The 25,782-nt window shown below is 42.5% G+C and overlaps 2 protein-coding genes across 2 annotated transcripts; both read right to left on the bottom strand.

Annotated features, from left to right (window-relative positions):
* Positions 1 to 144: 144 nt before the first annotated feature.
* MED4 (mediator complex subunit 4) lies at positions 145 to 24,204 on the bottom strand. Its single transcript, XM_079778869.1, has 7 exons — positions 24,059 to 24,204; positions 17,253 to 17,319; positions 11,940 to 12,110; positions 9,277 to 9,334; positions 7,751 to 7,837; positions 4,703 to 4,834; positions 145 to 1,086 (listed from the first exon to the last, which is right to left on the bottom strand). The coding sequence occupies exons 1-7, from the start codon at positions 24,181 to 24,183 to the stop codon at positions 914 to 916; spliced, it is 813 nt and encodes a 270-aa protein (XP_079634995.1). The 5' UTR covers positions 24,184 to 24,204; the 3' UTR covers positions 145 to 913.
* Positions 18,453 to 20,707, bottom strand: LOC307104160 (3-hydroxyacyl-CoA dehydrogenase type-2-like). The gene has a single exon (XM_079778870.1). The coding sequence runs from the start codon at positions 19,586 to 19,588 to the stop codon at positions 18,926 to 18,928; it is 663 nt and encodes a 220-aa protein (XP_079634996.1). The 5' UTR covers positions 19,589 to 20,707; the 3' UTR covers positions 18,453 to 18,925.
* Positions 24,205 to 25,782: the final 1,578 nt, after the last annotated feature.

Genomic DNA, 25,782 nt, shown 5'->3' with positions numbered 1-25,782 from the left:
GTGATTACTAGTGCAATTGTATTTATTATATCACATTCATTCACACACCAGAATTCTACTTAAGAATGTAAAAAATGCAACTGGATTTACAGAAATAATTTTCTAAACCACACGGGAAGTAGTTTAAATTAAAATGCATGCATAAACAGTATAAACAAGTTAGTTTATTTTTAAAAATTACAATAATTACAAATAGTACAAATTGAGGCATTTTTCCTGCTCCTGTGAAAGAAGCTGACAACCTTCACTTTCAGTAGGGTTTTTGATATTTTGATATGATGCACATTCAGTGATATGCTGCCTTTAAAAAAAATATTTTCTAAATAATTCCAGGAGGCCTATTAGTGATATATACATGGGTCATTTACCTCAAATCTCATTTCCAGAACTACTATGTACAAGTCCAACACAACTGGACTAGAACAGGGTAAGAAGGCACTGAATTGAATAATCTTTTTTCCCCAACAGTAATTTTTCTTTTTTAAATCCTCACTCAAGGATATTTTTCCATTGGTTTTTAGAGAGAGTGGAAGGGAAGGGAAGAGACAGAGAGACATCTATGTGAGAGAGACACATCGATTGGTTACCTCCCTCACACGTCCTGACTGGGGCTGAGGATCGAGCCTGCAACCAAGGTACGTGCCCTTGACCAGAATCGAGCCTGGGACCCTTCAGTCCATGGGCCAATGCTCTAACCACTGAGCAACCAGCTAGGGCCCAACAGTAAATTTTGATTATTCTCTAAATATTTAACAAATGAGTTAGAACTAAAATCATGATTTTTGGCTTTAAAAAGTATATCTGTGATTTTTAATGGGCTGCACATTTCCACTATGGCCAATATTACCTATTTTTATAGGTTTGCTATTGTTTAAGAAACAGAATTCTACAGTATTCAATTCTGTATGCTTTTTTAATCAGAGTCACTACTACTGCTTGAGGAGTCTGTTGACATAACCTCTACATCATCTTCATTTTCTTTATTATGTCCTGGAGGTTCCAACAAAAAGTCATTACTATGATTTGGTGGTAACATATTCATTGCCATATCATTTGACTGCCAGGGATACTGTGGAGCAAGGACATCTGGAGAAAAGAAAGAAGCACATATAAAAACACTTCTACTAGTAATTATTTACTTCTAGAGAACTCTTCCCTCCATGCAATTATTTTGAAGTAAGTTTTTTTTAGGCTAGAAATCAAAACACATTTGGCCAAATTAACATAGATCCAATTTATCAAGAAAGAGAGTAATGTTTTAGTAACTAGAACCTGTTTTATTTTTAAAAAATCATACTTTAGCATAAGTAACTATTTAGTCAGTAGATAATTTTTCTTTTGCAAAACATTCATAATTACAAATCACATATTTCCTATATCTATGGTTGTATGTACATATACAGGGTGAAGCAAAAGTAGGTTTACAGTGTGAGTATGCAACACATATTATTTTTCATTATTTACTAGAGGCCCAATGCACCAAAATTCGTGCAAGAGTAGACCTTCCTTCCCCCCCGGCTGCGGGCACCGGCTTTCCTCCAGCACCCGGGACCTGGGCTGGCTTCCCCTCCCCGGCCCCAGCTTCGTCAGGAATGACATCTGGAAGATATCTGGTCTAATTAGCATATTATCCTTTTATTATTATAGCTTCTTGTGTTACTTTCCATACAAATAACTGTATACCTACTTTTACCCCAACCTGTATGTTAGATGACATATTACTCTCTATATATTTTTAATATACATTATAAATAGTTAATGTATACTATACTATGCATTACAAGTTTAAACTGCTTTTTAAGTGTCAAATCCACTCTTCTCCCTGGATCCTAAAAACATTACTCCCTTGCAGCAGCCACACTGTTAAGCTTCAGTAGAGGGCACTGGAGGGACTCTATCAGAGGAACTGACTTCCTTTGGATCTGATGCTTTCTGTCTTACTCTTGTGGTGCTCACCTCTTAGCCAGTTTCAGTGGTGTCCCAGAGGATGGTTTCCCAGGAAGCTTCATCATTACCCCAAAGTGTAGCTTCCAAGCAAGTCTTGCTGGAATTCTAGTGGGTAATTTCCTGTTTGCCAGCTCTGGCCTTTGATACCTAACTTCTCTGCCATCCAGTGGGCCATGGCTATACCCCCTCTAATGAGGGCACCATTATATGAACGTAGGCCTTGGGATGGGGAGGAACCTTGGGTACTCTGCCTTGCTACTAGATGTAGTAGCTGCTCCCCATAGCTGTTATTCCCTTAATAGTTAGTATCTTGTTACTATACTAGTTGTTAATTCTTTAAAATTTCCTTGTCCACATTGCTGGTGTGGTTTCTGCCTCCTGAATAGACCTTGACTGGCATATGATATGGTACAAGTGAGACAGGCCACTAAGCCAGAACAAGTGGAACAGGAAACTGAGACAGACAGCTGAACAAACTGACAAGAGCTATTTATAGACACAGAAGGTCACCTCCCCAGAGATAACATCTGGGCCTCAGTTGTATTTCAGTTACAGACCCAGAAAAGCGGCAAAACCAGATGGGTGACACCAGGTCCAGCTGCCATGACTAACGATCCCCTCCCCTGACACTGACCAATCAGTGAAGACTATGACCCTGAGGAGCACACCTGGAAAACTGATGAACATTCTGTTGAAACCCTCCCCTGTGACCTCCCCAAAGATTCCTGCCTGCAAGAGAAATAAAAGCCTCAAGACAAAGGACCCAGCACTGGCTCTCCTTCCTAGGGGCACACCAGAACCTTCCTACCCCTTCTTCCACAGGCATGCATCTCCTAAACTCTAAGGGATCCCAGGAGGCTGTCACCAGGGCAGCAATGGGCAGCAGTTCATCCCAGGCAGCCCCCTGAACCTGTCCCCAAGGCCCCCATTTCTCTGACTTCTTAGTGAGCCAAAACAGACCAGCCTAGGCTCATTTCCCCAGGCCTTTCTTGTTTCACTCCCCAGCTTTATTAAATGTCCTCTAAAATTCACCTGGACTCCTGTTGTGAAAATTTTTCCTGCACAAAGTAAAAACCCCACACACTATCAGCTGACCCTAGGCAGATCCTCCAACAGCCAGGTCCCCTTTCCGTAACAAAATCACAAAGAGAAAAATGAGATATCCAGGGAAACTAATGCACAGTGAATTCCCAGTTTATACTTTAGACAATTAACGAAAATAATGCTTACAAAGCATTTTCAGTAACACAGGCGCATCCTTACAATGAGAAGCAAATAAATAAATATATTGTTTAGAGCACATTTTTAACAATGTAAATAAAACAGAGGAAAACAATAGATAAAATACTAAGTGATTGGTGAAAAGGTAGTATTTTCCTTTTTTAACTTTTAAAATGTTCTTCCAAATCAAAACAAGTCACTTCTATAAAAGATAGCATATGGAAAACATAAAATAACATACAAGAATAGCACAAACCATACTATATGCGAAACTTGAGCCAAGTCTCAGAAAAATGATATTTTATAAAGTTATTAAAAGCCTATACAAAGCTTTGTTATTCATTTTAACTTGGTTTTTTTTTTTAGGAGTGTATCCACTTTATCATCTTAAACTCAAAGTATGTATTTCTTACTGTTTATACAGTATGTCTCACAATTTTATTTTATTATTATTTTTTAATCTTCACCCAAGGATATTTTTTCCATTGAGCTTTAGAGAAAGTGGAACAGAGAGAAATAGTGATGTGAGAGAAACACATCAATTAGTTGTCTCCTGCACGTGCCTCAACCAGGGCCTGAGCCGGGGAGGAGCATGTAATCGTGACCGGAATCGAACCTGGGACTCTTCAGTCCACAGGGTTCTATCCACTGAGCCAAATCAGCTAGGGCTGTCTTACAATTTTAAAAACCAATGTTTAGAACAATAAAAAAAAGAGAGAGCCCAATGCCTGAGAAAAATGGCATATTAACAAATGAGAGAGAGAAAGGTCAGTTTATTCTAATTTCATAACCTCCATCTAGAACGATCCTTAAACTAAAGAGTAGAATAAATTGGCAGAAAACAGCTATTAAAATGAATCGGATCTGGTACCTCAACTTGTTCAACAGCCAAAACTTTGGTCTGTCTGAAAGCATTCTTTTAATTAATACTAGAGGCCCAGTGCACGAAATTCGTGCACGGGGGTGTGTATCCCTCAGCCCAGCCTGCACCCTCTCCAATCTGATATCCCTCTCACAATTCAGGACTGCTGGCTCCCAACTGCTCACCTGCCTGCCTTCCTGATTGCCCCTAACCGCTTCTGCCTGCCAGCCTGATCACCCCTAACCACTCCCCTGCCAGACTGATTGCCCCTAACTGCCCTCCCCTGCAGGCCTGGTTCCCCCCAACTGCCCTCCCCTGCAGGCCTGGTCCCCCCCCCAATGCTCTCCCCTGCAGGCCTGGGTCCCCCCCAACTGCCCTTCCCTGTAGGCCCGGTCGCCTCCAACTTCCCTCCTCTGTTGGCCTGCTCACCCCCAACTTCCCTCCTCTGCCGGCCTGGTCACCCCTAACTGCCCTCCCCTGCAGGCTTGATCAACCCCAACTGCCCTCCCTTGCAGGCCTGGTCCCTCCCAACTGCCCTCCCCTGCAGGCCATCTTGTGGTGGCCATCTTGTGTCCACATGGGGGCAGCCATCTTGTGTCCACATGGGGGCAGCCATCTTGTGTGTTGGATGATGGTCAATTTGCATATTACTCTTTTATTAGATAGGATTACCTGGCAATCTGCCTGCTGCAAGTGCATCTCCAGGTAAATGACCATTCACACCATTAGTGGAAGGATTGTTCATCTGACCCAATAATCCACTTCTCATCTCTAAATCAGTTGGGTATGGTCTCCGTGGGTCCCCTAAAAACACACACAAACAAAACAAAAACCCAAACCCAAAACAGATGACTTTTAATTCGATTGGTTCATTTTGAAAACTCAAGCTAAACGTTCAATTTTGAAATATGAAGGACATCTTATCAATTGTTATTAAGAGGATAATATATTTAATACATGTATTTTTATTTCTTCTCTGAATCTTCACCATAATATACTATTCTCTATATAAAAAAATGAAGTTTGTCAATTTAGCAAAAATTCAAAATGACAAGTTTAGAAAGTTAAAATCATCTTGACTCTTCTAACTTAACTGCATTATTTAGTATGAAAATAGTAATAATACATACTCTAGGGAGAACAGATCATGACACTTCTTTTTTTCTCCTGATAGAAAGGTCTGAATGCTCATGGAAGAACTGTCTAAATTAAAACTCTTTTCTAACCAATCTCATTCATCTTGTCATTTAAAGACTAATTCCTTGACTTTCCAGTGGAGTATCAGGGGTGAGTAATCTTTATTTCCAATCATAAAAGCATACTAAATAGCAGTTTGGGGTTGATCAAAACTGGGCCAGATTTGGACCAAATTTTTGGTAATATTTCTCACAAATTCCAGTTACTGACCCCAAACAATATAGTTACTCTTAGTTTTTTTAGTATGGCAAAATACCAAAATAACATCAGGAATTACTGAAGTTGAGATAACTATCTCCCACTCCTCCCAAGGCTGCTGCTCTACCTTAATGTCTCCATCTTATGTTTTACCCATTGTCTATTAATATAGTTGCAGCTGGTTACTCCTTTGCTGTCTTTTTTACTCCAGCTCTTCCCAGTCCTGTGTGTTTGCTATTGGGACGCTCAGTGCTCTATCTTTATTACCTAACTAGAGGCCTGGTGCACGAAATTCGTGCATGGAGGGGGGTTGTCCCTCAGCCCAGCCTGTACCCTCTCCAATATGGGACCCCTTGAGGGATGTCCGACTGCCCGTTTAGGCCCAATCCCACCGGATCAGGCCTAAACGGGCAGTCGGACATCCCTCGGTGGGATCGGGCCTAAACGGGCAGTCGGACATCCCTCTCACAATCCAGGACTGCTGGCTCCCAACTGCTTGCCTACCTGCCTTCCTGATTGCCCCTAACCACTTCTGCCTGCCAGCCTATCACCCCCTAACCACTCTGCTGCCAGCCTGTTTGCCCCCAACTTCCCTCCTCTGCCGGCCTGGTCACCCCTAACTGCCCTCTCTTGCAGGGTTGATCACCTCCAACTGCCCTCCCTTGCAGGCTTGGTCCCTCTCAACTGCCCTCCCTTGCAGGCCGGGTGCCTCCCAACTGCCCTCTCCTGCTGGCCATCTTGTGGTGGCCATCTTGTGTCCACATGGGGGCAGGATCTTTGACCACATGGGGGCAGCTATATTGTGTGTTGCAATGATGATCAATCTGCATATTACTCTTTTATTAGATAGGATAGAGGCCTGGTACAGGGGTGGGGGCCAGCTGGTTTGCCCTGAAGGGCGTCCCGGGTCAGGTGGGGGTTCCCTTGGGGTGTGGGGCGGCCTGAGCGAGGGGCCTGTGGTGGTTTGCAGGCCGGCCACGCCCCCTGGCAACCCAAGCAGAGGCCCTGGTATCTGGGATTTATTTTCCTTCTACAATTGAAACTTTGTAGCCTGGAGTGGAGCCAAGCCTGGGGCTCCCTCCGAGGCAGGCAGCCATTTGTGTTGGGGTTATAATTGAAACTTTGTTGCCTTAAGCGGGTGGGCACGGCCAGGGTGTGCGGAAAGCTTTGTTTCCCCTGTTGCCGGCGGCAACCCTGGCCTGCTCTCTCAAGCTCCGTTCTGCCGCCATTTGTTTGAATTTGTTTACCTTCTATAATTGAAACTTTGTAGCTTGAGTGGAGGCTTAGGCCTGGCAAGGGCAGGCAGAAAGCTTGGCTTCCTCTGTTACCTAGGAAACCTTGCTCTCTGTGGCTGTAGCCATCTTGGTTTGGGTTAATTTGCATACTCGCTCTGATTGGATGGTGGGTGTGGCTTGTGGGCGTGTTGGAGGTATGGTCAATTTGCATATTTGTCTATTATTAGATAGGACTAGAGGCCCAGTGCATGATTGAATCATGCATGTGTAGGGTCCCCTACACGCTTTCGCTTTTCGCGGTGGAGATGGGTGCCTGTCCGCTGGTGCCGGAGCAGACAGGCACCCAGCTCCCCCGCTTTTGATGGTCCGCGGCCGCTGAGGGTGGCTACCCTGCTGTTGAGAGGCGCAGGGGGCAGGACTCCCGCCCCCTGTGCCTCTCAACGACCGCTGAGGGGGGCTGCCGCGGACACCTGGCTACCCTGCCGTTGAGAGGCGCAGCTGGGTGTCCGCGGCAGGCCCCCTCAGCGGCCGCGGATCTGGCCGTTGAGAGGCGCAGGGTAGCCCCGCTCAGTGGCAGCGGATCCGTGCCTCTCAATGGCCGGATAGGCCACCCCGAGTCCCGCCCCCCAGCCTCCTGCCACCCAATCGTGGGCGTAGTGGAGTGGTGGTAATTTACATGTTACTCTGTTATTAGATAGGATAGTTGGAATTGTCTGTTTCCCAGGCTGGAATCTTTGTGGAAATCCTAATGGCTCTAAAAAGTTGGCTTCTGGCCAGCATGGGTTTTACAGGCATATAAATCTATAGCTTTAGAATCATCACATATTATCTTGTGCTTTTAAAAATTATTTATTATTTAAAAAATATAAAACAAACAGGTCCTAGTGGCAATAGCTTTGTAGAAAACCAAACCAATAAAACCAATGACCTATATTCTTACTTATAAAACCTTAAAAATGTGAAAATACGTAGCTAATGTTACATAAGTCTATATTTAAATACATTCTATATCTAAATCTTTTTCTCTATTTTTGTGTACAGTCATGTAAGAATTTTCACATATATCTAGTAAAAAGAGAAGTATTTTTACCTGGAACCCAGGTCAGTGGGGCACACACAGCATTACTTGCACTAATCCTATGTGCATACTTAATTATTTCTTCAGAGGAGATAGCACCTGAGAGAGTCAAGAGTTGATTATAAAGACAGAAGTTCATAAATGCATAAACCATAGTTACATTTAACACTTAATTTTTAAATGATCTGAAAATAGGATAATCTGAGTTCCCTAATAATATCTGAATGCATAATGTGACTTAAATCATATATATATATTTCTAAACAAAAGAGCAAGACATTCAGAAAAATCAGCTGACATAATTAAAATATTAAATTTGGGAGATTAGCATGAGAATGCTCAATGACCTCAATTTTTAACTACCATTAAATACTATTACTATTCTGAAAGCAACAGTGAACACAAATAAAAGAGAACAGAATATTTCATTTCCCAGTGATATGCAAATCAGAGCAGCAGTTCACACTGTATCACTCAACTGTTAACATAACGGACTCTAAGCTTATAAGTAGACCTAAGTAGAAAGATGTTTACAATATATTCCTTAAGTAAAAAAAAAAAAAAAAAAAAAGCTGTGAAATAATATGTACAACATGACCTGACTTTTTTTTAGAATATATGTATACATATGTATTTGTACTATTCTTGGTATATATGTGTTTATAGATCTAAAAAAACAACAACCCTGTCCTAGCCAGTTTGGCTCAGTGGATAGAGCGTCAGCCTGCGGACCAAACGGTCCTGGTCAAGGGCACATACCTCGGTTGCAGGCTCCTCCCTGGCCCCGGCCCTGGTTGGGGCTCATGCAGGAGGCAACCCATCAATGTGTGTTTCTCTCACATCGATGTTTCTTTCTGTCTTTCCCTCTCTCTTCCACTCTCCCTAAAAATCAATGGAAAAATATCCTCGGTTGAGGATTAACAAAAATAACAAAAAAATTCTGGAAAGACATACACCAAATATTAAGTTATCTGAAACAGGAAAAGAGGAAAGTTTGATAAGTCTGAGATCATTAAATGTAGATTATTAAAGGAAGCAGCCAGAGTTTTCATTACAATTCTGACTTTTAGTATGCAAAATAAAAGATCCAAAATGGGAGCCTTCTAGAGAGAAGCTGGAGGGAACAGGAAGGCCTGCTGTGTTTCTGCAGGACTAGTTCTAACTTCATGATGCTCTTAGTCCCACTACAACTGTCCAATGGATGTTTTCTTTCATCCTCTGTCCTATCTTTCAAGACTCAATTCAAATCCCACTCACTTCCAGCTCACAGTTCTCTTCTCCCAACAATTTTTTAAAGCCATTGTCTTTACTCATATTTGAGTACATAGCCATAACTTGCCTTATATTATTGCTTTTTATAGCTGAAAGAGGATGTAAGACTTGGGCACAGCACTAAAACATAGCTGACACTTTACAATGAAAATTTATTGGAACCTTTTGACAGCAGCAAATGATGACTAATAATACTCTCATCAGTTTCTTGAGACTAAAAGTTGATTTTTTTTCAGAAAGTCATTCAGTGTTCCCGCAGTACTAACCTTTTCTTGCCTTATCTATTGATTTCAGTTTTTCTTTTGCTTGGTAAACTGCTGTTGCCTAAAGAACATTAAAGAGAAATATGGTTTATTCTTCACAATATCAAGTGCAGTTTTTTGCTTAATTCACAATATCACTTATCCCACAGGAACAATATCCAATTTGGAAATCTCCACTATTTACTTGTAATATTCTGAAACAGCATTGGATATTACTTACATCACAGTTATACTTAATGAAGCAAATATTATATTCATGAATTAGCCTCCATTCACAAAATTACTTGCTGGAAATAACGTATAAATTGGATTGTTTACCAACATTTTTCTTTATGTCCTCTATCATTCAGAAGAGATCTAGACCATGAACCAACCCAAAAGCATCCTATTCTTTCACCTAATTCAAGAATAAAATATCTAAAAATTTATTTTTTAATTTACAAGATATATTCTTGCATTGATCTCTTATTCATTTATATATTACCATTACCTTCATGCTTAGTGACTTCTATATGAACTTGTCCTCACCCCCACACTTCTCACAAAGGTACACTGAAGGGTAAATTGAGGTTAACCTAGGATTTGCAACCTCAACTATAATACAGTGATTAAGAATATGGCATTGAAGAGATTTAGGTTTAAGTTACATCTCTACTTTTTACCCTCCTTAAAATCTTGGTTTCTTCATCTTTAAAATGCAAAATGACTTCATATAATTGCTATGAAGATTGAGATACTGCAAGTGAAGAGTAAAGCACAGGGCCTGGTGCACAAGTGATCAATAAATGTCAGCTGCTATTACCTATATCATAAAATTCAGTGTTCACTGTCTTTAACTCAATAATTATATTTGAAACTTAATCTAAAGAATATAATCCGAAATGCAAAAGTAAAAAAGCTTTTCTGAAAGAATATTCATCGAAGTATTCTTTGTAACAGAAAGTTAGAAAACTAAACGAGGATATAATTATATAAAAATGTTTTAATTTTAATAAATAGTAATAGAATGTCAGTTAGTACCTTGTTAATTACGATAAAAAAAATGTACACACCTGAGACTGAAAGGATCTACACCAAACTGTAAATAGTGACAGTCTTTGAGCAGTGCGACTAAAGGCAATTTTCCCTCTTCTTTCTACTTTTTTTGTATTTTCTGAATATCCTTTGATAGGCAAACCTACTTTCTGGAACATCTCCCATCTTGAACAATTCGTTTCTCAACCAGTTGTTCACAGAAAAAATGTCTCGGTTTTGGGCCTGACAACCCTTTCATGCTGATATCTCAGCGTGACAAAAAGCATCTCTCAGGCAAAAAAGGAGAGAATGCTTTTGTTGCTGGCGAAATCAAACAGACTAGTACAATTTTAAAACATAAAGGGGCCACCAAGAGTGCTAATGTTGCTAAGGGTGTGAAAGAAGCAATGATCACAGGCAACTGAAGAGGTAGAAAAACTGTTGTTGATTTGGATAAACAAAAAGCAGTTAGCCAGTGACAGCATTTTGGAGGCAGTGATATATGAACACACAAAGATGTTGCATACTGACCTGAAAGACACCCCTGGAATGAGTGCTGAAAATGATTTCTTTAAGGCTAGTATGGGGGAGTTTGATAAATTTAAGAAAAGAAGTATTTACTTATAAACAGTATATTAGATATGTACTGTATATACTAGTAAGAAAGGTCAAAACAGGAAATTATTTGGGGGTCTGGAACGAATTAATTCAATTTATATTATTTCTAATGTGAAAGGTGATTCGATTTTCGAACACATCGCTTCTTGAACAGCCTTCCGAAACAAAACTGAGGTTCCACTGTATTACTTTTGTAATAAAAATAGATTTTATTAGAAGTATTTACTTGGGAGCAAAAAAAAACCCCAAAAGAAAACAAAACAAGTAAAGGAAAGAAAAAAAAAAAAGAAGTTTTTACTTGGAGTCATTTCTGTAGTAGGAGTGGTTAATTTATCCCAAACTGCTCAGGCTTCTATATATTGGAGCCCATTTTGACACATTTTGGAGAGATTTATCAGGGTCAAGAATGCCAGCTATGTCTGGTCCATATGAGAATCAAACAGCTGTGTCTGCAACACCACCATACAACAATTACATTAATTAGTATATAGTGAAATAACTGGGCAAATAATAGCAAATAAATTGCCTCTTGGAAACAGTAGCCAAGAACAAGAAAAAGAAAAACTAGAGCACTTGACACCTATCCTAATCCCACCTAGTTTAGGATGGAAGACTAACTAATATAAATTTTAATCAATTTATAAAATTGGTACATATTTTTACTGATTTTGAAATATTTGACCAGACTGAAAAGTTGTCACTTTCAGACTTGGAAAATCAAGTGTCTGCCATTTCGAAATACTGATAATAGAGCCCTGGCTGGTGTTGCTCAGTTGGTGGGGCATTGTCCTGTGCACCTAAAGGTTGCCAGTTCAATTCCCGTTTAGGGCCCAGGTTGCAGGCTTGGTCCCTGGTAGGGGATGTGCAGGATCGATATTATTCTCTCACATCAACAATGTTTCTCTCTCTTTCTCCCTGTCCCTTCCTCTCTCTTTCTCTCTCAAAATCAATTAAAAAATACTAATAGTAGACTTATTTGTCAAGAATAATGAAATAAACAATATCTTTGTTAAAGAACCAGACTGCCAACTTACCAGTATTTGCTCGGCTTCCTTTAGCTGTTTTTGTAATTGCTGAATATCACTGTCTCTCTTCTCAACTTCTTTTTCTAAAACTTGCATTTCATGGTGAATCTTTCCCTGATTAAGTGCCAATTTCATTAGTTCCTGAAATTCTCCATCTCTGTGAATTAGTAACTCCAGCACCTGTCAGATAATAATTGATTAAAGCAGACAACAAAATAAAAAGCTACATTCCAATGAAACAAATAATCCATCTAATACTTGTCTGGGTTATAAAATTTTAACACATTCAAGTATTTTTAATCCTTACTGAAAATAAAAATAGCCTATTTATAATTATTTTGGAAAACAGATTAATATTAATATTTCCTTCTTTTTGTAATTATGTGCTATTTTTTCATACAAAACAAAACTAGCCTTTTAGAACTAGCAATATGCTAAACAAACAAGTTAATTCATTTCCCAGGGAAGAAAAAATTTAAAAGTTTATCTTTAAAAATACAATGCAGTGGAGGTTCCCCCAATTTTGATACTTGAGATTATTTTAGTTGGCACCAAGAACTTAAAAAACTTTATAATTACACATGTGTGCTAGTATTAGAAAAATGTAACTGTCATATAAAACCTGTGATTTCATGTATCGTATTGTTCAGGATGAAGATAGTTTATAAAGAGCAATTTAAAAAAATAGTAAATAAGTTTTGGCACTAACTATGAAGGTTAAGAAGCAAAAAATAGGAAGTTTGGGTTCAAATCTCTAGTTTTTTATTTATTAGCAGTATGACAAGGGGAAGTTATCTGACCTCTTGGAGCCTGCTTTCTCATTAGGAAAAGGGCAAATAGCAGTACTTTATCACAGACAGTTGTTATGAAGATTTATGATATAATGTATGTTAAGTACACATAGAAAAGCTCAATGAAGGGTAGTTGTCATCACCCACCTGCCGTTGACTACAGAAGCTGCAATCTAATCTAAATACCCTTACTTTACTATGCTAGTAGGACATAATATATCAGAAAGGAAATGGCTATCCAAATTCAGAATCAAATTTTTTAAAATATATTTTTATTGATTTTAGAGAGGAAGGGAGAGGGAGAGAGATGGAAACATCAATGATGAGAGAGAACCATTGATCGGCTGCCCCATTTACGCCCCCCACTGGGAATCGAGCCTGCAACCTGGACATGTGCCCTTGACTGGAATTGAACCTGGGACCTTTCAGTCCTCAGGCCGATGCTCTATCCACTGAGCCAAACCAGCTAGGGCCAGAATCAATTTTTAAAATATTATTAAAAATTTGTTAAAGTCTAAAAAATACAGATATGGGTGCATTCTATTTCATCAGCTTATAATCCCCATTCTTCTCAAGTCACAAGAGGAGAAACCTAGGTTTCCATTTCCATAAAAGCTATATTTAAAAAAAAAAATTATTAACCCAGTGATGGCGAACCTATGACATGCGTGTCAGCACTGACACGCGTAGCCATTTCTGATGACACGCGGCCGCTGAGGCGGCCGCATGCCGAGGATGAAACATTTGCTGCTCCTGAGGATGAAACATTTGCGAAATAATGTTTTTTCCTCAAAGTGACACACTACCCGAGTTATGCTCAGTTTTTTGGCGAAGTTTGACACACCAAGCTCAAAAGGTTGCCCATCACTGTATTAACCAAAGTTAGTAGTATACATTAGTTCCATGACAGCTTTCAAGAAATGTACACAGTTTGACCTATTTTATAAACCATCAGAGAATAGTAAAAATTCTCTTTAGATTTTATTGTTGAGTAGAAAAAATTATTCAACTGAAGTCAGAAGACCTAGATTCTAGTTCCACTTATCCATTAACCTTTAATTCATTTATCCACCCTGAAAGACAATCAGTTTGACGGGAGGTCAAACTGAAGACCATTAAGGTCTCTTCTAACTTTGAAACTCTATATATATGAAAATAGGAATATTAAAACAAATGGTGGTTAGAAAGTTTCAAATGGCATATCCCTCTAATATTTAACAGTTTTAATGACAATTATACAGGAATTCACACAGTACTAAGTATAAGATATAATTCACAGAATGCTAGTTCTTTATTTTTAAATATTGATTTTAGAGAAAGAGGGAGAAGAGAGAAACATCAATATGAGAGTGCAACATCTATCGGCTGCCTCCTTCATGCGCTCTACCAGGGGTTGAGGCTGCAAACCGGGCATGTACCCTGACCTGGAATTGAACCAGCACTCTTTTGATGCACAAGCTGATGCCCAACCAACTGAACCACACCGGCCAGGGCAAGAATTGCTAGTTCTTAAAAAAAGTATAAGAAAGGTTAGTGCAGCTTTTGGTTATGATCTTCTGAATAAACTGGGCGCCTGGTTCATAGCTAGCATTTACTAAGTGCCTAGAAAATAAAGTAAAAACTCATTTTTCACTTTTTGCTCATCCTATATAACAAAAGTGTAATATGCTAAGTGTCCAACTGATCAGTTGACCGTTCAGTCGACCATTTGACCAGTCGCTTTGATGCGCACTGACCACCGGGGGCAGAAACTCTGATCGGTAGGTTAGCTTGCTGCTGGGGTCTGGCTGATTGGGACTGGGCGAGAGGGCTGAACATGCCCTGGAGCCCTCCTGCAGTCCCTCCCCGGCCGGCCCCCATCAGCCCCGATTGGTCTCAATCGCTGGCCAGGCCGAAGGACCCCACCATGCACGAATTTGTGCACCAGGCCTCTAGTTTTGTATACATTCCTAATTAACCCCACGTTTTCGATAATAATGGAAGCATAATATGCTAATTAGACTGGACGTCCTTCCAGACGAAGCTGTGGCAGTGGGGCTGAGGCAGAGTTGGCCGTAGCGGCGGCGGGGGCCAAGCCCCTTGCATGAATTTCGTGCATTGGGCTTCAAGTTTAATAATAAAGAATCTGAGATTGGGATTCTTTTAATAATACATTTGTCTCTAGGCTCTTTTTCTGAAAACAAACCAAACCAATAGCAACAACAAAAACCCCCAATCCTAATATCCTTAAGCAAGCAGCTTTTTTTCAACTTGTAGCCTTATCTGATTCTCCCTCTCCTCTTGAGGGAATTGATTATTGAAGAAAACAAGTTCTAGGGCACCTCTATTTAGAGCACATCAGATTTCTCTGCCCTCAAAAGATATCATACAATGAAGTTAAGATAATGGGGGAGAAGAGTTAAGATAATCAGACACCGTCTCCTGTTCTGTCTTACATCTTTAAAAAGGTTAATCCTTCCCTTTTCTCTCAAAAAGTTTTTTTTAATTGTGTCCCCCTCCATAGTATAAAATGTGCACTCTTAAAAAGTCTTGAACCAGAAAACAAAAAATCTGTTCACTGTAGGAAATTAGGAAGCACAGAAAAGTATAAAGAAAATAAAAACTACCTGTAATCTCAACATCCACAAAATATGTAACCTTTATTAACAATTGTAGCCAAAACCGGTTTGGCTCAGTGGATAGAGCGTCGGCCTGTGGACTGAAGGGTCCCAGGTTCGATTCCAGTCAAGGGCATGTACCTTGGTTGCGGGCACATCCCCAGTAGGGGGTGTGCAGGAGGCAGCTGATCGATGTTTCTCTCTCATCGATGTTTCTAACTCTCTATCCCTCTCCCTTCCTCTCTGTAAAAAATCAATAAAATATATTAAAAAAAAAATTGTATGCTCTTTTAGTTCCATTCAGGTTGCATAAGGGAAACCAATCCTATATAATACAAACCTAATATGCAAATCAACCGGTGGAATGACCAGTTGCTATGACATGCACTGACTACCAGGAAACGGACACTCAATTCAGGAGCTGGCCCCAGCCTGCAGGCCCCAGGCCAGCCAAGGTGGGTGCTAGCGGGGGCCCCCTGATGGCCTTGCCGGTCACCCCGCAGAGGGAGACAACCCACGGCAGCGGCGGGGAGATTGCGGGGTGTGGGTGCTGGGGGGTAGGGGAGGGCCAGGCCGACCAAGGTGGGTGCCAGCGAGGGCCCTCCAACTGCCCAACCGGTCGGCCCACAGATCAGCCCTGATCGCTGGCCAGGCCTAGGAATTTTACCTGTGCATGAATTTCGTGTGCCGGGCCTCTAGTCCACCTATATAATAAAAGCCTAATATGCTAAGTGTCTGGTTGTCCGTCCAACCAATCAAAGGATAATATACTAATGATACGCTAAGGCTGCTCAACCACTCCCTATGACATGCACTGACCATGAGGAAGCAGACAGTTGACAGGTCGACCAGTTGCTATGACATGCACTGACCAGGGAGCAGATGCTGGTTGCTGCTGGGGTCCGGCCAATCGGGTTTGAGCGAGACGGGCTGGACATGCCCTGGAGCCCTCCCATGTTCCTTCCCCAGCTGGCCAACCTCCCGCGTCCCTCCCTGACCTCGATCGTGCACTGATGGGGTTCCTCGGCCTGGCCTGTGCCCTCTCGCAATCCTGGACCCCTCAGAGGATGTTGCAGAGCCAATTTCAGCCTAATCCTGCAGGCCAGGCCGAGGGACCCCCCTGGTACACAAATTCATGCACCGGGCCTCTAGTATATAATCAAAGGGTAATATGCAAATTGATCCTAATGGCAGAACGACCAGGAAGGACCAGTCACTATGATGTGCACTGACCACCAGGGGGCAGAAGCTCAATGCAGGAGCTGCCCCCTGGTGGTCAGTGCACTTCCACAAGGGGAGTGCCGCTCAGCCAGAAGCCAGCTCATGGGCTGGCCAGAGCAGTGGCAGTGGTAGGAGCCTCTCCCGCCTCTGTGGCAGCGCTAAGGATGTCCGACTAATGGCTTAGGCCCGCTCCCTATTGGGCTACATCCCCTAAGGGCTACCGGGCTGCCAGAGGGATGTCTGACTGCCCCGGGGAGCAGGCCTAAGCTGTCAGATGAACATCCCCCGAGGGGTCCCAGATTGAGAGAGGGCGCAGGCCAAGCTGAGGGATCCCCCCAAGTGCATGAATTTTCATGCACCGGGCCTCTAGTCCTACAATAAAGGGCTAGTTTATGAGAGCACTGATCTTTTTGATTCCAGAAACTATTTTGATCTCCATTTAACAAGACTTTATTGGATGATTCAAAAGATAAAAATGAATAAATGGGTAATTGCAATTAGAACTATAGGAAACAATACTGCTAAACCCTTAGACAACTATTTTCTTGATCACATTGTTACCTTATGTAAATGATACACATATCAATTTAAAAGTTTTAATTAGTAACTTAAAATGATCCAATCTTTCTGTCCTCACACAAAGTAAATATAAATAGGAAACTTGTGGAAATTATGGTTTGGTTTGGTTTTGAATTAAAAAAGAAGCCACTTACCTGGTTTTCTTCTCCAGCCTGTAACAACTTTTGGTTTCTTGAAATTGCCAGCATTTCTATGAGCTCCCTAAAAAGAGAGAGAGAGAGAGAGAGAGAGAGAGATAGGAGAAAATTTAAAAAAAACAAACAACCAACTAATTAACAAACAAAAAAACTCTTTGCAAAGTAAATACACTAGAGGCTTTCTTAACTTATCTCTACCAGACTTGCTGGATTCATGGTACGCACAGCACTAAGGACAAATGGCTACTGCCCCTCAGTCCACTACGACTGTGGACTTCAGCTCTCACTAGCTGTGTTTGCTATCAAACTTATTTATGTAAGTTTTACTTATTACTATAATTATATACATTAATATTCAATATATAAATACCAATAAAATATGATTGTGAACAGAAAAGTTGTTTTGGTAAAAACTGAAGTTAAATGCTTGGAAAGACTCAACAACAGCTGTAAAGAAGCAGGGGAAAGTAAAAAACTCAGCAAAGGTCTGCCCTAAGACTGCTTGATGAGAGCCTAAGTTCTTACTTCACTTTAAAGAAACCAAACTAGAAACTGCAGCCAATGCATTATGGGTGGTTTATGCATGAAAAACTCCTACATTAGGGGTCTGTCTGCAGGCCAAATCCAGCCCAGCACATCTACAATTTTCATAAATACTGCATTTTTGGAACAAAGCCATGCCTCTTCATTTACATATTGCCTATGGTTGCTTTCCTACTACAATGGCAGTTGGTAGTTGCAGCAGAGACCTTATGGCCTCCAAAAATATTTACAATCTGGCCCTTTACAGAAAAAGTTCCTTATCTCTTGTCTTATATAAAAAGATCAGTGAAAATATAACCTTTTATGTGTTTTAAGGTAAAATAAAACAAGAAATGGATGAGTCATTTTTAAATAATTTTCTACTTTAATTGAATTTTTAAATTAACCAAACAGGTATCATATAAAAGGCAGTAGAGGCCCGATGCACAAAATTCGTACAAGAGTAGGCCTTCCTTCCCCCGGCTGCCGGCACCGGCTTCCCTCTGGCACCCGGAACCCAGGCTTCCCCTGCAGCCCGGGCTTCGTCTGAAAGGATGTCCAGTCTGGTATAATTAGCATATTACGCTTTTATTATTATAGATTCTTACACACTATAATAAAATCCTATCTGTCTAGAAAGCTCATTTACTAGATATGCCAATCCTATAAGAAAACTAGTGTATAGAGCAGGAAAAGATGACTAGCAGGTAATATTCATATATTAGTTCCAAACTTGTTGACAGATGAGATTTTTCAGAAATTATGCAGGAGGGGACAGCTTCACAATTTGCTACCTCACATGACTAGCCTGCCCTAGTGTTTGTACTTTCTCCCTGGCCACCGGGCTATTTTTACCTCCCTATTTTCACCTTCCTTCCTGCTAACCTCATACTTTTTTTTCTGGTGTCAATTAAGACTCAACCTTCTCACAGGATTGTATATTGAATTAATTAGCTAATTAATGAAAAAAGTGGGTGGGGAATGGAAGGTCTCTTTTTTTTTTCCTGTCAGAAATAGACTTTATTAGGCACAGAAGGTGATTAGTGGGCAGAGTTACAAAATGGCTACCGGGCTTCCTCCCGAGCTGGAGTACAGTATGCCAGGGGAAGGACGGGTGGAAGAGTGTGTGTTTCGTCTGCCCGCTCCCTTCAAGGCTGCGTGCGGATGGCCCCATCCAGCCGGATGACCTCTCCGTTGATGAACGCGTTCTCGATGATGGACTGGACCAGATGAGCATACTCAGCAGGGTGGCCTAGCCGGCTGGGGAAGGGCACCTGGCTGGCCAGGAAGTTGCGCACTTTCTCGGGGAGGCTGGTCAGCAGTGGGGTGCCAAACAGACCTGGAGCAATGGTTATCACCCGGATGCCCACGGGAGCCAAATCCCGAGCAATGGGCAGCGTCATGCCCACGATGCCCCCCTTGGAAGCAGAGTATGCAGCTTGCCCAACCTGGCCCTCATAGGCAGCCACGCTGGCCGTGTTGATGATGATCCCACATTGGCCTTCCTGGTCTGGTTCATTCTGGCCCATCTCACCAGCCACAAGGCGGATCACATTGAAGGTGCCTATGAGATTCACATTGATCACGCGTTGGAAGTCCTCCAAGGTATGGGCCTGGTTCCTCTTTGAGTTATATGTCTTGAGGGCCACCGCAATGCCTGCACAAGTGACGGCCACATCCACGCGGCTAAACCTTTCTTTTGCTAAAGCCAGAGCTGCCTGCACGTCCTTCTCTGAGGTCACGTCGGTTGGGGCAAAGGCGCAGCTCTTCCCTAACTTCTTGGCCTGCTCCTCCCCATTCGAGCTGGGCATGTCCAGAAGCACAGCACTGGCCCCCTGTCCCACCAGTCGCTCCGCTGTGGCCAGACCTAGGCCCGAGGCTCCTCCGGTTATAACGGCAACCAGGCCCTTCACGCTCCGCCACGCCGCCGCAGCCCTCTTTCCCACGCCTCTGCCCACCCTGCTGCCCGCGCTCCTCCAATCTGGAAGGCCTTTACACACTCATGTGTCAAATATTTCTTGAGTGCCTATTACTTGCCAGGCACTTTCTAGATGTGTGGGTTATAAAAGTGAAAATTAGCACTTGAATTCTAATACAAGTGATAAGAATAACTAAGAAAATACAAAAATAAAACCAAAGTTAAGGGTTAGGAAGAAAATATATTTTCTCTTCCTTATGACTTAATAACATTTTCTTCATTAGTTTAACTTAATGTAAGATACACTGTACGCCTAGTCAGTGTGGCTCCACCTAAAACCACAAGGTCACCGTTCAATTCCTAGTCAGGACACATGCCCGGGATGCAGGCTTGATCCCAGCATTGCAGGAGGCAGCCAATCAATGATTCTTTCTCATCATTGCTGTCTCTCTCTCTCTCTCTTCCTCTCCCTTCGTCTCCGAAATCAATTAAAATTTAGTATTTAAAAAAAAAAGAATACAGTATATAATACATATACAAAATATATGTTAATTGATTGCTTATGTTATCAGAAGGCTTCTGAAAAATGGTAGGCTACTAGATTTGGGGGAGTCAAAAGTTATATGTGGATATTCCACTGTGTGGGAAATTTGTGCCCCTAACTTGCATTGCTCAAGGGTCAACTGAACTACACTTGAGATAAATGAGAGGTACACAGAATTAACAGACGGGTGTGGAAACTTCAAGACTACTATCAACATGGTTTCTGTGGGACAATGAATTCTGAATTACAAACAGGTTAAGAAAAACTTTTAGATTACAATCCATCTATGTTTTTATTTTTAAAATTTCTACAAAGACTACCTTATTCTATTTCATTTTACAAAGTAATAAATATACTGAAAAGCTACATAATCAGGTAATAGTAAAAAATATATCCCATATCTCAAACTCACTATTTTGAAAAGTCAGAGGTTACATCAACCAGAAACTTTTCATTTTTCATAAAAAACTTGAAACAAGAGAAAAATTCATTCAGAGGAAAATGACAAGCTTCCCAGGTCACATATTGGGACTTTACTCAAAGTCAATCACCTGGAACTGCCTCATTCTGTGGAGAAGTTTCAATGAATCTTAGGTGGCAAACCACAAAGTGACATGTTTTCCACACCACCACCAACCACCAGGATTGTAGAAGAGGTAAAGTTTCACTATCTACTGTCACCCTGTCTTTCTTTAGAGATGAACAAATAAAAGATCATGATAAGTCAAGAGAAAATCAGAGAAAAAGAAAAATGAACTTTTAAGACAATGGTTATTACTGAAGCCTATCACCTGTCAATAGATTCAGTGAGGACTACAAATTGACCGGAATCGATCCTGGGACCCTTTAGTCCGAAGGCTGATGCTCTATCCACCAAGCCAAACCGGCTAGGGCAAGAAATCAAAGTCTTTTGGCATTCTAGGAAAAAGAGCACTAGAGGAAATGCAACTTCTTTAGAGGAATAGAAAACTCAGCACCTCAATTGTACAAGTGGAACACTGAAGAATGAAGTTTCAGAAACAGTGAGGGTCTTGAGGAAAATTTAAACTATGATTCACTACGTGAGTGAGTAAGCACATTTCACCACACAGAAAATGCTATACTTGGTAATCAAGGGAAGAATGAAATATAAAGTAGGATAAATTGATCAAATCTAGGTACAAGAGAATTTCAAGTTAGTCTCAAATTTAACGTAACTTATAAATTATTTAATTATGCTATCTCAAGTCTAGAGTACATGGATATCAAGTATATGTACTCCTACCGATAGCGTTAGGAAAACACACCTAAGATACACAGCTCAGTAGCACAACAATCCAGAGGCAAGAACTCAAGATTGACTGCTGGGTTGTCCAATGTCAGAAAAAACTCTCCAAGACCATTACCCTGGATGGGCAGGCTAAGGATTTTAGTTCCTGAAATTAGTGAATATGAAATATATTCTAGGGAATATATTGAAATTCTAAGACTAAGACCCACTCCATGCAAAAGGCAGCAGCCACAACTCCCCAAAGGGTGAGTCACTTCTTCACAATATCAACATATTTACAGAAAAATTAATCACTACCATCCATACCATATGGTTGGTCAAAATGAAGAAATAATAAGGAACATTTTAATTTGACTGATTTCATACTCAACAACATCATCAAGATTCCTTAGCAAAGATTTTAGAAGCCAATCAAGTATTAGACTTGGCTTTCTGGTGAGAATTACTCCCAAAGAAGAAATAGTTCAAAGGACCATTTCAAACAGAAGATTCAGAATTCAAGAAGTGGAAAAATTGGGTCATACAGGAATTGGCTCATACAAAAGCAACAGAAGTATTTTCCAATTAATTATTAGTTCTGAATCTAATGAAACACAAATTTGTATCACAACTACATGGCTACCTACTTAAGGCACGTCAAGGTGCTCAAAGAGACAGTTTGGATGACCGGTGATTCTAAAAGCACTCGTTAGAATGAACGCACTGTTTTTCAAATGACAGTTGGTCCTATTTAGAAAAGCAGTGGGCCAGTCAGCATTTACGGGATATTAACTTGATCTTGAGTAACTTCCAAAGAATAAGCCCTCCACATAAACTAAATGAAGCTTCAATTAGTGTCCCAAAGATAGTCATGACACACAGAGCAGAAACATAAATTATTTAACTGAAAACTCTGTCTTGCTAGAGTCTTTTTACTAAGAAATCATCCTGGTATTCATGGACAGGATTAACTAACAAGGTCTCAGCCAGGAACTGCAAAGTCAACAAAGACAGAAGGAAATACAGCACTTGCATTACTTTGTGAACATTTACACAGGGCAACGCACTGACAGCTGCCTTGTGCCCGAGTTTCTTGTTCACTGTGCCGACTGCTGGATGCCTGAAGAGTCCATGTGCCCTACTTGTAGTCAAGCAATATTTGAGTCTAATAAAGGCTAACCCGTGAACTAAACACATGCACTATTTAACTTACAGTACGACATCATTTAATATTGTGCTGACCTAGTAATCTAGTAAGTAATGCTCGCTATGGCAAGGACTAAATCACAGTAGATAAAATGCTGATTATTAGTAGGCCAGGTAATACAATATATAAGATTTATTCTAAAGCTGTCAATGAATGTTGGCTGTGGAAATGGTGATATCTGAGCCGGATGAATGAATGAATGATTTATCAAGATGGATGTGGAGTGGGAATGACAGTAGAGCTGAGGAAGTATGACTGGAATGGGGTGCATTCAGGAGGTTGGAATGAAGGGCACGGAAGAGCGGAAGGATGTGACCTAAATGGGAATAACAGGATGGATTAAGAGGAGATGGAGAATGGCTTTATCTATTGTACACTTAGCTAAAGAATATGGACTTTATCTCATTAGAAGGTGGAAACCTAACGAATATCTTAAAGCAGAAAGGTGATCTGAGATGGCTTTTAAAAACATAGCTCCGCTCTTGGGCAAAACAGACAGATACAGCGGAGATGCATAAAGGCAACTAAAACTGTTGGGAGGCTGCATTAAGATTTTTGATGGGAGGTAAAATAGTGCGGATGGGAACAAGAGGTCAAATCTGAGTAACATTTTAGGAGAAAGAACCCAAACAATTTTCACACCCAAGTGAACGTGAGGACATTAAGAGGGGCACCAACTTAGCAGACTACCATGAAAGATGACGGAATAAAGAAAAGGACATGCAATTCCATCAGATTACCCCTGCCACACCCGCGGCACCGCAGCCACCCCAAACTGATCACTCCACCCGGGCGTGTGTGCTCCCTCCTCTCTGAAATCAGTAATATATATCGTTGCTGTTCCAACTACCCGCCGCTCAGTGACGGGTCAACTCGGTCTCGCCCTGCAGGCCTTCCTCCAGGAAGCCCACCCTGATGACAACCGGGACAGGCACCTGGTCCCAGCGCGGCCGCAGCCGCAGGCACGCCTCGGACGAAGTCACGGTCCAGCCTGTGTCTCCCACTTCCAGGGAGTGGGCTCCTCCCCGGCGACACCGTCCCACCCTCACCGCCGTCCTCCAGCGCCTGGCACCCGGTGGTGGTTCTTTCAATGTCTGCGGTGGCCGCGGTCGGAGGGGTTCACATCCGCAATCTCTAAGGCCGGCCACGGTTCTGACAGCCCAGGGATTCCTGGGTTACTGTCGTTACTAGAACGTCCTGGGGGCGGGGGGAACGCCGTCCGGCGACCGGGAGGGCTGCGGGCGCCGCGTCCACGACACGCGGGCGCGGTCTTCGGGTCTCTGCGCGCCGGGGTCTCCCTCCCGGCCAACCCCCGGAGACAGCCCTCCCGAGAGCCCCGCCCGGCGCAGGCCTCCGGCAGTACCTGGACAGGACCTCCAGATCTTCCAGCGCAGACAGCAGCCGCTCGCGCGTGCTGTTGCCGCAGGCCGCTCCCGACCCGCCTCCCGGCCGCTCCTTCTCCTTCTCGCCCACGGAGGACGCCGCCATGCTGCTCCCGGGCCGCGGAGGCTGCTGCGCCACTGCGCCGGCGCAGACGTGGGCGCGGCGGCAAAAGGGTCCCCGCGGGGAGGAGCGGCCCGGCCAGAGCGCCCCCTGGGGGCCTGGGGGTGCACTGCGGCACAGCGCCCGCTTCTGGGCCCGAGCGGCCTTCTCGGTTTCAACCCTGACAACAGTCAGACGCAGGGCGGTCAGCTTCAGGTGAGCCTTCTGTTCCTCCAGCTGGACTGTAAGGCTGTTGCTCAACGGGTTTTAAGCATTTGAAGGAAGTAGTAATGGCCTCCCTCTTGTGTCAACTTCTTCGTGAAATGGGCTGGGTCTTCTCAGTATTAACCTGTAGTCTGCATTCCCTTAACACGATTCCCACCTGCTGGTTGGCCTGTCAGGAGGCTGTGAGCACCATAGGACGGGGGCTGTAGTCCATGTTGTCGTCCCTTCAGTTTTCTTTATTGTAGTGAAATACACGTAACAACATTTACCATGCTAACCGCTGGCGGCGAAAACGGCACCGGTTGTTTCAGGAGATTGGGCCTGGGGTTCAGCGACCTCAGTTCCTGAGTTCTGGCTAAGGGAAGAATTCAGAGCCAAGACTCAAATTGTAAGAGAAAGTTAATTTAGAAAGTCACAGAGGTAGGAACAGTGAGCCATAGAGGAAATGGGCTCAAAAAAACAAGTTACAGCAAAAGAAGAGCCCCTGGAGCTTAGGGGTAAGAGAAAGACAAAAAAAAAAAAGTGCCTTGGAGGAAGGGGTGGGGAAAGACAGGCTTTCAGGCGTGTGTGTGTGTGTGTGTGTGTGTGTGTGTGTGTGAGAGAGAGAGAGAGAGAGAGAGAGAGAGAGAGAGAGAGAATGAATCAGGGGAGAATCTCAATGCATTCTTCATCAGCTTTCCAGGTGGCCTCCGCTGATTTGTCGGCGCCAGGGCAGGGTCACCTGTCACTGCAGCTGGTCCTGCTGTCAGCCATGACTGCACGAGGCCTAGATGTATTTGATGTGGACCAAAGCCTCATTGTCCTGGGGCTTAATGCTTCAGGGCTACTCTTCGTCCCCCTGGTTCTTTCCCACTCTGAGGGGGGGGGTCTAACTCACATGACCAGCAATATGCCAGAGGAGGAAAGGTCAGCGGAGGGTCCCAGCCCCAGGACCAGCGATGTGAAAGGTCAGGGGGTGCTAGGGGAGGAACGGTCACCCTGGAGCTAGGTACCAGCCCAGTTTTGCCCTGGGGCTTTACATCCTGGTGACCTTCTGTACCTGGCCTATCATCCTTGCTCTGCTCATGGCTGTCTAACTGCTTACTAAATTAACCATGTTTTCATGTAAAATTCAGCAGTATTAAGTATATTCATATAATTGTGCTACCATCACCACCATTCATCTCCAGAACTCTTTTTATCTTGTAAAACTGAAACTCTGTACCCACTAAACAACAACTCCCCTTTCCCTCTTCCCCGAAGCTCTTGGAAACCTCTACTTGCTGTCTCTGAATTTGACTGCTCTAACCTTGTAAGTGGAATCATGCAGTCTTTGTTCTTTCACGACTGGCTTATTTCACTTAGCATAATATCCTTAAGGTTTGCCCACATTGTAACATA

The sequence above is a fragment of the Cnephaeus nilssonii genome (assembly GCF_951640355.1).
Source record: "Cnephaeus nilssonii genome assembly, chromosome: 8".
NCBI lineage: Eukaryota > Metazoa > Chordata > Mammalia > Chiroptera > Vespertilionidae > Cnephaeus > Cnephaeus nilssonii.
Note: the sequence above shows the minus strand (reverse complement) of the source record. Positions and strands in the feature narration are given on the sequence as shown.